Consider the following 17,772-nt stretch of genomic DNA (forward strand, 5'->3'; position numbering starts at 1 on the left):
ACAATTTCCTACTTGATGGACTGGTGCCACACACACACACACACACACACACACACACACACACACACACACACACACACACACACACACACACACACACACACACACACACACACACACACACACACACACACACACACACACACACACACACACACACACACACACACACACACACACACACACACACACATATACACACACACACATACACACACACATATACACACACACATATACACACACACATATACACACACACATATACACACACACATATACACACACACATATACACACACACATATACACACACACATATACACACACACATACACATACACACACTAATCGGTCTTTATTGAGGCCTCCAGCTCGGATGGAGAGGCAAACTGAAGACCAGAACCTGCCTCGGACCTGTCCACCTCATGTGGTCTTCGAGCTGATGCGAACCGAATCCAGACACCGGCGAGCTGCGATCAGCCTCCCGAGCTCCAGCGGATCCTCTCGCGCTCCAGAACATGCGCTGGTGAAGACGACGCGCCGATCCTTCGCAACCCGCCCGAGTAGATTCAGCCAAACAACCACCAACCACCAACTACTTTCTGTGCCCTCCGTTCCCTTTTTATACCTCTCGGGCGTGGCTCGCTTCCGGCGTGGCTCGTTCGACATCGGTGGGGGCTGTCTCATTCCATGACTTGGAGTGCCCAAGCGAGCCGATGGGTGGGGCTTGATCTTTCCCCTACTCGGCGCGCCGCCAAGCGAATCGGTGGGTGGGGCTTGTCGCATTCCATGACTTGGAGTGCCCAACCGAACGCGCGGAGAATGCCGGGAGCAGAGGGTTTTCGTTGGTGTTTGTAAAAAAAGGAAAACCTGACTATTAAAATAACTTCACAGCACATGAACATTTATTCACCCATTAGACTAGGGAAAGGGAGCTATCTATCCACATTCACTTATCTAAATAACTGAGCTATAGGACCTGAATGTTGTGTGCTCATGGCTTCCAGATTCGCAACAATATTGTGTTTGATGAAGTGGATTGCGCTGGTATTCTGCAAGCAGCTAAATAAGTAAATCAAGATCGAGTGATCAGAATGGGCTTTTTCACGATTTCAGAGGTATAGACATTTTTACCTCTGCCACTGAAAGTGGAAGGAGGTTATGTTTTTACCCCTGTCAGTCTTTGTTTGTTTGTGTGCAGGATATCTCAAAGTTGTGCACGGATTCAGATGAAATTTGGTGGGCAGATTGACTGTGTGATGAGAACAAATTGATTTGGATTTTGGTGACTATCTGGATTCGGATACGAGAGTTGTTAAGTGAATCTTCACAATGAGAGATAGGTCCAAAAACAATATCTCAAAAAGTTTGGTCGCACTAAATTTGGTGGGCACGCTGGGTATGTGACAATGAAGAATTGATTCAATTTTGCTGAAGATCTGAATCTGGATATGAGAATTTTTTTGTATTTTCAAAGTGATTCTTCACCTTTTGAGAGATGGGGAAAAAATTATATATTGCATGATATATTTCAAAAATTTCTTCGGCTGATATGTTCTACTGGATCAATAATTTATGTGGCAGAGGTATGTGCTCTTATAGTTTCCTCCACCACCGAAGGTAAAGGAGTTTGTTTTCACCCCTCTCTATCTTTGTCTGTGTGCAGGATATCTCAAAAAGTAGTTGACGGATCCGGATGAAATTTGGTGGACAGGTTGGGTGTGTGACCACTTCCAAATTGATTTTATTGTGGTGAAGATCTGAATCCGGATCCGACAACTATAATTTTTTTAAAGTGATTCTTCACCCTTGAGAGATAGGGCCAAAATAATAATATATAACCACGATCTCAAAGAGTTGTGGACGGATTCGGGCGAAACTTGGTGGACACGTTGGGTGTGTGACGAGGAATAATTGATTCGATTTTGGTGAAGATCTGAATCTGAATTCAGATCTGGATATGAGAATTATAGAATTTTAATTTTTTTTTAAGTGATTCTTCACCATTGAGATGTAGGTCTCAAAAACGATATATGGCATGATATTTCAGAAATGTATTGGGCCCGATATGTTCTTGTGGTGGAGGTATGTGCTCGACCGAATGCCCTTCCAGTTTTAAATGTAAATACAGTACATCAAAACTCGCTTACATTCTCGTGGGTTGCTGGGCAATGCTCAAGGGCTGAGTTTATGATTCTAAATCGAAGACGATGCCCTACTTGTAAACCAAAGTAGAATGCAAGCAGGGATTGTGATATTCTTGGAGCTGTTCCCATGTTTTGTTAACAGAGCCAATGCAGTTCTCATCATGTTAAATTAGCATCTTTCCTTTTTGTTTTGTTGTTTGAATTTCGATTAGTAATGATTGATGTAATGGCTGCGAGAAAATAGCAATTGTTTGATATGGGTTTAATTCTTGTTCTCCTCCTCCTCTTCCATTTATAATAAGTCCGATGGCACCAAGCTTCTGCTCTGCCTTGATCACAATACTCCTCCACTTCCCTCTGTCCTCAGCCAATTCCCTCCACTCTCCAACCACCCTTACTTTATAGATATCCCTCCTCACACCAATCCTTCAATCTCAACCATGGTCTACCTCTTTTCCTTCTACCTTGCTCCCACAATCTATCCACTGTTTTTTTTTTTTTGCCATTTTCTCTTCCTACATCTCAGCCAGCATTACACCAATCTCCTCATTCGGTTCACCCATCCTCCTAGCCACCCTCTACATTCCCACAATCCTCCTGACCCAGTTTTTCTTGAAAACCTGCGGCCTGTGTTGTCTCTGTCAGTGCCACCATCTCCAGGCCGTAAAGGTAGGCCGGCGTAACACACATTATCAGAACCTCTCCTTTCAATTTTCTTGATAACTTTGTCTGCCATTACTACCTCCACCCTCCTTCATGCATTTGCACCCACCTGAATCCTCTTCCGCACCTCTGCCTCAGACTTACCATCCCCGGTCACTGTTCCTTCCAGGTGCTCAAACCTATTTCCCTGCCTGATCTCCTTCCCCTCTAACCTGATATTCATTTATTTTCTCTGCTGCCCGAACCACATCACCATCAGTCTTCTCCATACTCAACTTCAGTCCATGCTTCCAAAATGCCTCCTTCCACTCCACCAATACTTGCTGCATCTCCCACTCACACTCCACCTCGACAGCCAGATTGTTCGCATACAACATCCTCCCCATACTTCCCCTCAAGCTCACTTTCCTGCTTTCCATCTCCATCACGATGATGAGCATGAGTGGGCTGAGAGAGCTTCCCTGTCTCGAGCTGATTTTCACCCTGAACTCCTCAGACAACCCAGGATCAACTAAAACTCTTCCCTTCCACAACCTGACTTCTGCTTCCGGCACTTCCATCCATCTCAGTGTTGCCATCACCAACTCTCTTGGGACAGTGTTGTCGGCCTTCTCCAGGTCCATAAATCCCAATTCCATTTCACCTTCAACCTCCAACCTCTTCCGCACCAGCTGTCTCAACAGGAATATCCCATCTGTCATCCCCATACCCTTGCTGCTTTTCTTCGATCTCCATCTCCACACTTTTCCTTATCCTCACGTCCAGAATCCTCTCCAGCACCTTCATTGCATGACTTCAGAGCATAATGCCCGCATACTTCCCTGGATCTTGAACATCGCCCATCCCCTTCCATATCGGCACAATCAACCCTGTCCTCCAATCCTATGGAATTGAACCTTCGCTCATACATGTATGTATATATGTATATATATAATATATTTTTAATATATATATTTCAACAGCCTCTTTGTCCAACTGACACTGACTTATTCTGTTGCAATTATCATCTTTGTACACATCTCAATGCCTGGTACTCTTCCCTTCTTCATCCTTTTCAATTCCGTCGGCACTTCCTCCTTTCTGATCTCCACCTACTCCACTTTCCTCTTCATAACACGGTAGTTTCAGCTCGCTGTTGCTTCCTTCCCAGTTTAACGGCTCTTTGAAATATCCTTTCCACACCTTTAGTACTGCCAATGTCTGTCACTCGCCTCCCACCACCATCCTTAATCACTGCCCCACCTTCATGCCCTTACCATCCTCATCCCTGTCACGTGCAAATTTATATATGATCTTCCGTACACCTCCTCTTCCATATCATTCCTTGCCTTATCCACAGCTCTCATTGCTGCTTTCTTCTTCTGCCCATACAAGTGCAGGAACCCCACATTCAGCTGCCCAAATTGTATCATTTATCTTCTCTATTCTCTTCCAAACCTACTCCCTTTCACCAACTGCCTTCACTACCTCCTCTGTCCACCATACCTGGTTTCTATCCCTTGACGATGCACCCTTTCCTGATGTCCTTCTATAGAAGACTTCTGCAATTCCCCTAAACGCCTTTCCCTACTTGTTCCACTCCTTCTCCAAACCTTCTGCTTATTCGCCAAGTTGCTCATACCTCGTCCTCAGCCTCTTTGTAGTCTATGATAATTCCCTACCCAATAATAAATGCAGTGCAATACAAGTCATTTTGCACGCTTTTAATCGATCATGAAGAATGTATTCCTCAGTGGGAAAATGTAGCGCTGAGCTGCGAACCATAAATTCTGCTTCCAAAAACTTTAAAAATAAAAAAGTTGAGGTTTTATTGTTTTTTTTTATTTTTAAAGTTTAAAAAAAAAAGGTTTTTATGCCTTCCCTCCGCTCACGAAGTCACCAGAGGCATTACACTTTTGGGTTGTCCGTCCGTGATTGTTCAGTCGTGTTTTGGGTTGTTCCTGCGATAACTTAAGAACAGCTGAAAGGATTCACTTGGTACAAGTTTGTAATGATGTAAAGATTAACTGATTTGATGATCAAGTGAAGAGGTCAGAGGTCATGTCAGGTAAAAATGTAATTGAGGTAGGGATTTGAACTAAAACTAAGTACATGTACAACTAGAGGGGAAGCACGCGGTAGAGTGCAAAACCTCCACCGCCAATACTGCTAGGTCACTCAAGTGAACCTGATATCCTATTCATTCAATTTGACGTCAACAGTGCTCACAGAGTTTGCAACTTTCCCTTTTACTTTCAACTTTTACATACTCAATTCATTCGTCATAACTAGATTCCTTGAGACAGAAATTGATTTTACGTGGGTATATCCACCTGAAGTTCCAAAATCAGCCGCAATTATAATTTTGGCATGTTTTTTGTTGGAAATCACTTATGACGTGTAGAAATGCAAAAAAAAAAAAATTGAAATTTTGTTGAAAAAAAAAGTTTCAAAAATATATTTTTTTTCTCTAACAAATTATTTTTTTTGGGGGGGGGTGGGGGTTGGAAATCACTTAAAACATGTAGAAATGCAAAAAAAAAAAAAATTCAAATATTTTTTCAAAATGGCCGTCATAGCGGCCATATTGGATTTTGGACCAAGTCCAAAATCTAATGGCATGATCCTTGGACCATACCCAATCCCCCCACCAAGTTTCGTCGAAATCCGTCGGAGTTTTTCCGTAATACTGTTCACAAACAGACAAACAAACAAACAAACAGAAAGGGGTGAAAACAGTATCCTCCGATCTTCAATGGCGGAGGTTAATGAGACATATGTACAGAGATTAGATATTGAGGTCAAAGTTAGAGTTTATGTGGGTGGAAGTATATCAGATTATGTCCAGTTTTTAAATGATCCAAGTCAACTGAAAGTCTCTCAGCGTTTTTTTTTTTAGACTTGAACAAATATGCCTTGCCCAGTTAGAAGCCTCTGCCTCTATTCCTTTGCAGCGTCTCAATTTTGTAACTGTAACACTTACCACTGACTGTACACAGTCTGTAAATGTCTATTTCTTCCTATCATTTTACATCTGTGAACAACAAAAACATGCGTTGGCTGTTGCAGACACTTTTCAAATCGTATTGCCATAAAACCCATAAACATGACAGTCCTATGTACCTCTGGGTTGATAGAATTGTTTCGTCTGTTTTCACTGCAATTCAACCACCAGCTCGATGCAATGTTGGAGCATTCGCTCTGGGTCTGGGAGGTCTGCGGTTCAAACCCTGTTGAGTCGTACCAACGACTTTATTCTTGTGGCTTTCAAACAATAAACTTTATGCAAACAATAAATGTCAGCCTTGTATGTTTGATGAATAGTCGGGTCAAAAATACCACCTGACCCACAACAAATTGCAACAAAAGGTTTCTCAGTGGTTTTCATTCCTACTGGATATACTGATCAACAGAAAAAAAAAGTCTACCAAAATCTGACATCCGGAAATGGGTTAAAACAGTCATTTTCAAGAATGCCACCACCGGGCTTTGAAATAACTAAAACAGCTATCACTTCTTCAATAATTGTGATAAAAACATAATTGTTGGTTCTGGTCCATGGTTTTAATGGATCAGCAATCCACTGGTGTCAATAAAATTTAGATCTGATCAGTGTTTAACATGAAATCCAAGATGGCGGCAAAATTCAAGAGTGCAAAAATCAATAAATTTTCCATCTGAACCAAAATCACTGAACACCTGGTGCCACTGAAACATTTATTTGTGAACATTACATAATGGCAGTTTAGGTTACAATTTCAGTCCTCATCACTGTCCTCTAGCTCCTCAGAGGCTTGATTTAATGGATTGTCACAAAACATCACTTGGCATGATCCACATGCAGACGTACACGGAAGCCCATTCTTTCTGCAGCTGCAACGGGGTGTGTCACAAGCTGTGGTGCAGTTGCAGTGTATCATCTTCAGAAGAGTGTCTGGTGCAGCATTCATGGCAGTCATGATAGGTACAAATCGATTGTCTTCAAGTCCCCAGCCCCAGTCCAGAGGATCGAGGTCACCCTCCATCCCCATCCAAACCATGACCTGGTAGTACACTCGGAGACAATGAAACTTGGTGGCAGATTCCGTTGGGGGAAGACGTTCAGGTGTAACGAAAGACTTGGCAGCAGCGACCTTCTTTGTGAATATCTTGTAACGCATGGCTGCCAGAGAACTTGTGCTCTTCCCACCAAATAAAAGGGCCATCGCTTCGCTGCCAAGTTTCTTTATTTCAGCGTGGCTGACGCCTCTCGAAGTGAATGTATCTGCACACAACTGGAGGCCTTGATCATCTTCCACGAGTTTCTGAAAGACTGATTTTTTTTCCCAATGCCATACACACGAGATGTTCAATCACATCCTGTGAAGTCGTGCAGGAATAATAGTTGAGTGCACTACTTATTCCCAAGAAGATGCTTCATCCGATTGATGTCATATACTTTCAGATAGCTTCTTGACTGGTTGTCTGATCTGAAATATAGTGGTTTTCCATCTGGTATACAGTAATGGAGCAAAAGCATCAACAAATCTGTGTCCTCTCCGATTATTGTGGTGGAATGCAGAATTGTGCTGTTTACGGCTGTCTTGGCAATGTCCACATCAGCGTCCCCTTCTGCCTGAATAACTGTGCAGCCCACTTTCTTAATAGGTGATCAGCTGTTGCTTGTTACTGCTGACGGATAAGAATTGATCTCTCTTTCCGTCAAATTCAGTTTCTCCGGTGAAGTTCACAGTCGGATAGCTGTTGGCTTGTCCCCGTCTCTGCTGAGTGTTATCCTTTATTGAAGGACCTGCACCATAGCCATCAAAGACAACAGTTGCTGTCCCATATTGTTTTGTTGTGAAGTCTGCATATGCTCTGGCTATTTTGCCATATGTATCTCCCTTCTTCCACTTGAGCTTGTGCAGCAAGGATCCACCATCAGGAACATACCTTTCAGTCTTAAGGTGTGCTGAAGGTGTGGTGTCAGGTACTCCTTCACATGCCAGTGCCTTGGTATAGTGGTCATTGACGGCTTGAGCGAGTTGAGGTTTGTCGGCCTTCCTCAAGATCTTGTTGTCCTCAAAGAGGGTTGGAGGGTATGGACTGAGCTCAAAACTCATCATGTCCTCAAGTGACAAATCACCCATCTGGGATACCACCAGGAATCGCTGGAATAGCACACTGGAGTCGATGGTTCTGTGAGGAGCAACCTGGAGAGCATTAGAATTTCCCAGGGTCTTTGCTTTCTCTGTCCTCTTGATGGAGAAGGAAAACACAGGTTGTCCAATCATTCTCTCGATGATTTTGTTCCCAACAGCTTCATATTCATGCACGTTGATGTCTTCGCTTGCCACGATACCATTTATGATTGCGAACGCAGTGAGCTTCATACTTAACGCGTGCACGTGAGAGAATAGGAAACAACAACAACACAATAGCCCTGGCTATTTGGAATCCGTGTCGTCAGCTTTGACTTTTTTGCTTCCGGTTGTTAAACGCTGTGCGGTGTATAAACACGATTGGGTTTTATTTCTATTTTGTGAATATTACTTAACGCGTGCACATGAGAGAATAGGAAACAACAAAAACAACACAATACCCTGGCAATTGTGAATCCGTGTCGTTGGCTATAACCATTTTGCTTTGGTTTTTTTTTTTGTTTTTTTTGTTTTTTTTGTTTTTTTTTGTTTGTTTCCGGTTTTTGTCATGGGGAATGATGCATGCCGGGAGATCATGACCGGAAGTGTTTGTTTATTTATTCAATTATTTTTTTCCCAAAGTTAATTTTATACTTCCGAAAGTGATTTTTTTTTTCATGACAGGAAGTGTTTATTTTGTATTTAACATTACCGGGAGTGATTTTGAAACTCTTTCCGGAACTTTTAATTTCTTTTATTCTTGACCAGAAGTGATCGTTTATTTATTCAATTATTTTTTCCCAAAGTTAATTTTAATAAAGATATCTCCCGCGTCATCAAAAAATATTTTTTTAATCGTGATTTACATTATTTGTTCACTGATCCCAAATCCAGGCCGAAGTAAGTGGAAATTGCGTCAAAATCATCAGCTGTGCGGCGCTTACATGTACCACGGTATAGTTGGCAAGTATACAGTTGTGAACAAGTTTTATGTAAAGTCGGAAGCGAATGTAAGAAGAATTCTACGTTCGCTTCTTGGCTTTGCCTATTCCATATTATTTCTCAATGTAGGATCAGAGGAGAAAGGTGAAAATGCATTCAGCTTTGTGCTTATCTTTGAGAGTTTGAATGCATGTCTTTCAATTCTGGCACCGGTTGCTTGGTGGCACCAGTTTCCCACCAGAGATGGAAAGAGCATTCGAAGAAAGGGATAGGCTACTCAATCAGAGCCAGGGACATTCCCCTGACATGTAATACATCACATATAATTACTGGTAAGAGAAGACTGAAAACCCTTTTGTTCGAATTTGATAAATGTTGGGTGATTGCCTCACAGTGGTTTGATTTATATAGAGACAATTTATTGATTTTACGCCCTTCATTTTTTGCCGCCATCTTGGATTTCAGGTTAAATACTGATCATCTAAATTTTATTGACACCAGTGGATTGCTGATCCATTAAAACCATGGACCAGAACCAACAATTATGTTTTTATCACAATTATTGAAGAAGTTATAGCTGTTTTAGTTATTTCAAAGCCCGGTAGTGGCCATCTTGAAAATGACTGTTTAACCCATTTCCGGATGTCAGATTTTGGTAGACTTTTTTTCTATTGATCAGTATATCCAGTTGGAATGAAAACCACTGAGAAACCTTTTGTTGTGGGTTTGGTGGTTGTTTGTCATAAATTGACCCGACGAAGTGGATTGTGGTAGGTGTTTTTATATTTCATGTCGTGGACTATGCTTTCGTTCCACAAGCAGCTAAATAAATCAAGAATTAGTGATCAGAATGAGCTCTTTATTTAACAGTTTATATGTAAAGAAATATTTATTATTAAAAGTTATCAAAGAAAACTATTGCTTTCTAATGGGTTGCTTGGCAACATTCTAAGTCATAGACTCGTGCTAAAGGCGCTGTCACACCTCGACGATTTAGCCAGCAATGGCAACGTATAAAAATGTATGTAAAACGTTGGCGTACGCTGAAATTTTGATGTTTTTTAAAGTTTTGGTCGTATTCATAACGTGTTGGTCATATGCATAACATATTAGTAACGGGCACAGAACGTTTCGTTGTCTTATCGATAACGTATACCAACGAATGCTTAGCCTGTTGTCGGCATTCACAACCTATGCCCAACGATAGTTTAACTTGGGCATAGCGCGCTGCACGTATTGCCAACGAACTCGTGGCGTAGCCTGTTAAAAACCTGCCACACGCCGATTTAAATCATAACCGCCTGAGAATTGGAAGTGTCAACCACGCAGTCACACCTTGACGATTTAGCCAGCGTATGCCGACCTATGAAAAATTTGCCGAACCAAGCTGGCACACGTCGAATACGTTATGGGTAAGTTGTGTATACGTTAAGAGCACGCTGAAAAACGATGAAGTTCGCTGTCATATTTCGTGGTACGTCTCGTAAGTCATGAAATTTCAAGCATGCTGAAAATTTTGCGACTTACTCGCCGTATGGCTCACACGTTCCGCTATGCTGGGAATAAGTTGTAGGCACGATATGCAATCGTTGACGCATGTCGACACAAGTTCCTTGTAAGTTACTCACAAGTTGAAACACGTCGAGGTAATGTTTAGCATACCCGAAACCTATTTTCTCCGTCAAGGCACATTTTCTTTTTTTCTCCTTGGCTCCGTGAAGGCACGTGACGAAATATGTGAAGTTGTTTTTTTTTTGTTTTTTTTTTGTTTGTTTGTTTTTTGTTTTCTTTTTTCTTTCAAGTCTATCATGAATTTTAAAATATATTCGGACATTTGCTTTTAAGTTTCGATGTCGACGTGACAATATCCTCAAACAGAAAATATTCACAGAGGAGGAACTAAGAATAAGACATGAGCAAACTGAAGAGGCAATCGGACGTGACGTAACGGCACGTGACGAAATATCGGAAGTTATTGTTGTTTTTTTGTTGTTTTTTTAAACGCTGCCAATACGCCATTATATGGTAGCTGTAAATTAGAAACACGTTCAGTAAGTTCTGTGGTCGTCCGGAAGACGTCAATCAAATACGTCAATATGCGTTGGAGGTACGTTACACATAGGTTCAAAGCACGTTACTCATAGGTTAGAAATAAGTTTTGGGTACGCTAAGCATTACCTCGACGTGTTTAGACTTATGAGTAACTTACAAATAACATGTGTCAACGATCGCGTAACGTGCCTACAACACGTTACTCATAGGTTATAAATAAGTTTCGGGTAAGCTAATCATTACCTCGACGTGTTTCGACTTATGAGTAAATTACAAGTAACGTGCCTACAACTTATGGCCAGCGTAGCGGAACGTGTGAGTCATACGCTGGCATACGTCATAAAATTTCAAGCATGCTAAAATTTGAGGACAACCGCAAAGTACAACGATGAAAGCCAGCGTACTATGACGTATGGCATTGTTTTTCAGCGTGCTCTTAACGTATACAAAACTTACCCATAACGTATTCGACGTGTGCCAGCGTTTTAGACAAATTTTTCATAAGTCGGCATGCGCTGGCTAAATCGTCAAGGTGTGACAGCGCCTTAAGAGATGGAGTTTATCATTCTAAGTCAGACAAATGTTAAGGGTAGAGCTGAAACCTATAATGAAGTCTAAAACAAATGGTGATTGTCATATTCATATAACTGCTCCCACGTTACATGACTTTAACGACTGATTTGAGTTGTATGAAGTTGGCATCTCCTTTTTGGTGTGTTATTCTTTCTCTACTGGCTTGTCTCATTCCACTCGCCAACCTGCACTTGTCAAATGTGGAGATGATTCCAAATGTACCTAAACATTATTTGAGTGAGGCCTTCATCCTACAATTGAATGAAATAGATTAACAGGGATTGGGGTGGGGTAGAGAGAAGGGAGAGGCAAGTTATTTGAACTTTAGATTAAAAAAAAAATTTATTAGAATATGATGCTTCAATGGCATATTCCTCGATTTGAGATTTTTTTTTTTAATGTTTTTTTTTTTTTTTTTTTAACCCTTTTGAGGTGGGATTATTGTTGTTTATCCTCTCCCCCACCCCTTTCCTTTCTTCCACCCACCAAGTATTCATTAAATTTATATTTTTCACTGTTTTGATAGTTTTCTCGAATGCTGCTTCAGGAAAACGACAACTTTGCATCACTGAATGTCCCAACGGAGGTAAAAGGCATCGCATCATCAGAATCGCATCACGTTGATTATCTTGGGGACCCTCATGCCTCAAATGAGCTTCCAAAGCCTACAGGTGAAGATGAGGCTTCTCTCGATGTGGGTTCTCCTGAACACTCCCAACACCCATCCAAAAGGTTGGTTTCACAAATAGTGATTATTTGTGGTGAAAATATTTTTTGTAAAACCACCTTGCTTGCTTGCTCCCTTTATTTTTAACCAGCAATTCCTTGATGCTGGACCATACACTCGTAGTGCTTTGTCTGTTGTGACATTGATTGCATAATATGAGGTTTTTATTTATTTTATTGTTTATTTACTTATCATCCACCACTGAGGGTGGAAGGTTATGTTTTCACCCCTGTTTGTTTGTCTGTGTACAGGATATCTCAAAAAGTTGTGGACAGATCCAGATGAAATTTGGTGGACAGGTTGGGTGTGTGACAAGGACAAACTAATTAGATTTTGGTGAAGATCCGGATCCAGATCAGGCAACAAAATTTTTAAAAGTGGTTCTTCACCATTGAGAGATGGGGTCAAAAACGATATAAAGCATGATGTTTCAAAAATATATTCGGCCCGATTATATAGTGGTGGATCAGGCATTGCATGGCGGAGGTATGCACTCTGTCGAGTTTATTCTTATTTTTACCAGCATGCTAAATTCTTGGACTCATCACTGCAAATTCTGGGCACTTCATGTCTTCATTCATAGCATAATCTCATTGGTGTTTCCCTCTTGTGTGTAATGCCTCCTCCTCTTTTGTGCATCATCACTTCTGTATCTGATGATGAGAGGTGTTGTGGTATGGTGTGATGGGCTAGGACGTGTAACTGCTTTCCGTCTTGTTTCTGCTGCAGTGCCATGACAGGAACCGGGGCCAAAGCAGCCGATTGGTTGGCACATCGGCAAGACACAGACACCAGTGCCATCCAAGAAGTTCGTCCCTCAATTGTCGACGAAGTGCATTCTTCAGAGACATCGCCTGAAAACAGTCAAAGGTTTTTGATTACGGGACTTTGGGAACAATTAAATATGAAGCCAAAAGCATGAACTTGTTATCTAGTGTGAGATAAATAATTTTATATTTTAGGGGATGTCTAGAATGGCTTGAGCATCATGATTATTCTGCTGTTTTGCATCTGCCATCTTTCCTGATGTGAAGCTTAATGCTATTTTTGGTGGCAGTAAATAAGTGTATGATTGATCTCAACCAGAAAGTCTGTTGCTGCATTTGGTGCAGATTGCAGTGCAGTTATTTATTATTTATTTTTGTTGTTCTATGACTAAGTAGATGCTTTGACGCACTGCTGCCAACTTTACCAACATTGCAGCATTTAATATTAACAGTCATGATGGTAGAACTTTGCTTTTGTGTTTGAAATTTGAACAGGATTTGCATGTTGGGTCACTGAAACCTGTTGTTTGAAGTCAAAATGTCAAAGCTTAAGGTCACACAGTGTACCTTTTTATACTGTATATAAAACCGAAAAACATGGGTACATGGTGAAGCCACTGTCGTCGACCCATGTGAGTATGTCTCTTAATTATGTACTGTTTGTAGGTGAGTACGTCTATTATTTCATATGGGCCTTGACTACACATATTTATTACAGACTATTGGAATGTACCATTTGGACCTTTTAAAACCCCTTTTGCCCTTTACATCCTTAAGACCGCTTTGGACCCCTTGAGCCTTTTGACCCATTGAGCCCATTTTGACTCCTTTTTGACCTGTTGTTTTTTGTATACATAGTTTTGGCCCATGGAACAGTTTGTACACTAAACAGATCATGATGTAACTGACAAAACAGGATGCAAAGGGAACAGTAGAGAAGGAGGGGGGGGGATGGGGTGGGGTAGACACCAACAGAAAAGTTGAAGGTCAAGATAGAGGGAGATTTGGCCAAACAATGGGTGTGGGGAGGAATGGGGGGCAGGAGAGTATGAATGGAGTGGATAATATGGCTACAGAAGGAAACTCCAAGTAGGGAAAATTGTAAATTTGTAAGGGTGAGGGATTGGGGTGGGTTAATGATGGCAGAAAAGATTATTGTTTTGGATTGAGGATGATCTGAGATGGTGGTGAACAGCTGTCTTGAAGACCTGGAGGAAAGAATGAGATTTAAGAGGATGTGGAAGTTTGTTCCCCAGGTAGGAAAAAAGAGAATCAAATGAATGGAGGTGAACAGTGATCATGGATTTAGGTAGTTTCGCTAGAAGGGGGATTGATGGTAGGCTGCGTGAGCACTGCTGAAACCTGTGGGGTGGGGGTAAGGGGGAGGGGGGGGCAAAGAACTGAAAAGCAGAGGGTGCATCACCAGAAAGGAAGTGGTAGAAGTACAGAGACCACCAGCCTGTCTGCAATGGTGAAGTGTTAGGAAAGATGTTATGGACAGATTTGGATAAAACTTGGTGGACAAGTTGGGTGTTTGACAAAGACAAAGTCTTTAGATTTTGGTGAAGATCTGAATCCGGATATGAATACTCGAATTTTTGAAGTGATTATTCACCGTTGAGAGATGGGGCCAAAAATGATATGCAGCATGATCTTTCAAAACATTGTGGATGGGTTATGACAAAACTTGGTGGACAAGTTGGGGAGGTGACAAGAACAAGCCGATAAGATTTTTGTTGTGGTCCAGATGCAGATCCGGCCTGTTGGTGCGCTATAAAAGATAAACTGTTCAGCCCAGAGGAGGTATGTGCTCTACTGAGTCTCAAAATTCGACCACAAATATTTTTAGGTCAAATTTGTTTGATTGATTTTGCAAGTATTGTGCTATGCGTGACATCTTTCTTTCTTTGTTACTTGCGAAAATCAAAGATTTTTCAAGTATTTTGGTTGGTCTTGTGTATTATTCTGTCTTTGTTTATCTTTATCTTTATATCAATCACCTCCAGGTCACAATTGGATTTTCACATTTGGCCGTTGTATTCAACCACCAATCATTTTTAAGGTCGACATAGGCCAAAAGTTTAACATGGCCAAATTTCTAAAATTGTCCACTTTCTTCTGATTGACTTGAAATTTTTAGAGGGTTTGCATATTTGGTCGTTGAATTCAACCACCAATTATTATTAAGGTCAAATTTGTTTTCTGGATTTCAGAAGTATCGTGCTATGCAATACATGTTTGTTGTTTGTTTGTCTATATATCAATTGCCTCCAGGTGGCAATTTTAATCCGATCTTCACAAAACTTTACGAAATGGTAGAGTTCGTCATAAGCAAGAAGCCTATTGATTTTTTTTGAGGTCAAAAGGTCAACTTATGTTGATATATGTTGCTTGTGTTATGTTGATAAGCCAAAGGTCAGCGACTTTGTAAAATTTCTAAATCGGCAATTTTCATCCGATTGACTTCAAACTTGTACAGGATTTGCGTATCTGGTCACTGACTTCAACCACCAATTATTTTTGAGGTCAAAAGGTCAACACAGGCTGAATTTCTAAAATGTTAAATTTTCATCCGATTTACTTGAAATTTGTATGGATACTGGCATTGAATTCAATCACCAATTATTTAGAAGGTCGAATTTATTTCTGGACCTTATAAGTATCGTGCTATGCACGACATTCTTGTTTGTTTGTGTGCAAGATATCTCAAAGTTGTGGATGGATTCGGACAATTTGGTGGAGAGGTTGGATGTGTGACAAAATTATTAGATTTTGGTGAAGATCCAGATCTGGCCACTCAAATGTTTAACTGATTCTTCACCATTGATAGATTTGGCTAAAATGATATGTAGCATATTTCAAAAAATTATTTGACCTGATATGTTCTACGAGATCGGGCATTGCATGGTGGAGGTATGCGCTCAACTGAGTGGCCTTTTAGTTATACTATGTATTTTCTTTCTTCAAAAAAAAAAATAAACTCCTCCTCTTCCTCCTCCAATACTTTTTAATACATTTTGGTTATCGTTTCAGTACTCCACATGGATTTGACTCCCAAGATGCGAGCAAGCTGGTTGATCCTCAGATATCGTTGGAGAATGTTGCAGCATCATCGGCTTTCGCGTCCATGCCCCTGCTTTCCCCGAGCATTGTAGAGCAAGGAGTTCCTGCATCCTCAAGCTACGTCATGTTGGTACGTGATCATGTTGGTACGTGAATTAGAGTGGTTATGACTGTATGGATACACATCGGATCGGTTTTAAAAATGCCGCAATCACATCAAGGGATGTTTGGTGGGGGTTTCCCCCCCCCACGGCATCTCCTTTGATAGTTGAAACCGGAATGACCTTGTGTAACAAATGCAAAGCTTGGTGAATCGATCGATGTCCAACGAGCATTCGGGTGTAATCCAAGCGTATTTAATTTTGGAAGATAAAATGCAAGCGATACATGAACACATCAACCAACACAGTAATGTACACAGCAGATATAATTTGGACTGGTTCCCCTCTCTATTCCTCATCTCATGTGTGTTGTGTGTGATCATATTATGAAAATTATCCCATTAAACAAAATGAAAGGTGAAGCAGGGCAGCTGCCAGCTGAACGAGCCTCCCTAAGGAGTAACAATCCTGAGGATTTGTGTTCCTCAACAAGGTAATGCTGTAGTTAACCTGAATAACCTGGTTGTAGGAGGTGGCTGTTCTGGGTTCGCCAGAACCAGGTTGGCCAGAAGATAAGCCAAAAAAAGATGGGACGAAAGATAAAACTATCGCATGTTTGTGTAAGCGTAGATAACTTTTCTGGATTAAAGAATTAAGAATTGCTTTCCCGTACGGATTAAAATAAATAATTAATGATTCATACATACGACATAATGGTCAAAACGTAATCGCCTCTGTTTTTAGCACCGTACCACGAGACAGTACATAATTATGGACGTAAACATCCAATTAGATGCCACAACAAATCGTGAGTGGTTAGATCATAACAAATCAAGTATCTGTGGAGTATTTAACAGCAGTAGAATTAAGATCGATACTTTTAAAATAAAAATAAAAAACTGAAAAGTTTGGCAAATTCTTAACAGATTAATGGAAGACGATGATCAAGAGGAACTCTCAATACGACATGGAAGCAATTCTGAATTTGATTGACCATAACATGTACAAAGAGAAACCTAAAGAAGTTAATTGTAGAAAACAAAATGACATGATCAAAATTACATCAATTAGAAGAGCATAGGAGGAGTCAATTTATTTATAATCCTCGCTATATGGGGTAATTGACTAGGTTCCCATCGTGTGCTGCCTTTTTTGGCTTCTGGTTGCATCATTGGTGAGGGGCGCAGCTATGCCGCTGATACAGTGCCCCTATTACCAGTATACTGGTGCTCATTTCACCGACTTCAGAAGGATGACAGGCTGAGTCAACCCCCGGTGCAAATTCAGTGGCCAACGGCGCTCGAACTCAAGACCCTAGGATCCCAAGCTAACACCAGGCTATTGACTAGGTGAGAGCTGATTGGTTATTCCCTCCAATATCAGGTGAGAGATGATTGGCTATTATTGTCATACATACATACATACGTGCGTACGTACGTACATGCACAGTAGTGTATATCGACTCCTCCCATGCTCTTCTAGCCGAAGAAGCTGCATAAAGACTACTAAGGTTAGCCCCTTGCTGTTTCAAACCCTTCCCAGAGTTTCTCCACAGCTGTAGATATTCATGAATAGTACATCCATGAGAATTCCAATGCTGCACACCCCCTCAGATGTCGGACCGGTTTCATCGCT

The 17,772-nt window shown here is 41.1% G+C and overlaps 1 protein-coding gene across 4 annotated transcripts in view; it reads left to right on the forward strand.

Annotated features, from left to right (window-relative positions):
• The window catches only part of LOC147026653 (SUN domain-containing ossification factor-like), a 92,695-nt gene that overhangs the window by 28,060 nt on the left and 46,863 nt on the right, over positions 1–17,772 (forward strand). For 2 of the 4 annotated variants that reach the window (XM_085882317.1, XM_085882316.1), the window contains 3 exons: positions 12,006–12,211; positions 12,936–13,076; positions 16,007–16,166. In XM_085882317.1, the coding sequence (XP_085738443.1) occupies positions 12,006–12,211; positions 12,936–13,076; positions 16,007–16,166 (507 nt within the window). The remainder of the gene's footprint in view (positions 1–12,005; positions 12,212–12,935; positions 13,077–16,006; positions 16,167–17,772) is intronic. The other 2 variants (XM_085882315.1, XM_085882318.1) reach the window with 1 other exon arrangement.

Source organism: Eptatretus burgeri, chromosome 5 (assembly GCF_056783735.1).
Source record: "Eptatretus burgeri isolate ZD-2024b chromosome 5, Ebu_testis_v1, whole genome shotgun sequence".
Lineage (NCBI taxonomy): Eukaryota > Metazoa > Chordata > Myxini > Myxiniformes > Myxinidae > Eptatretus > Eptatretus burgeri.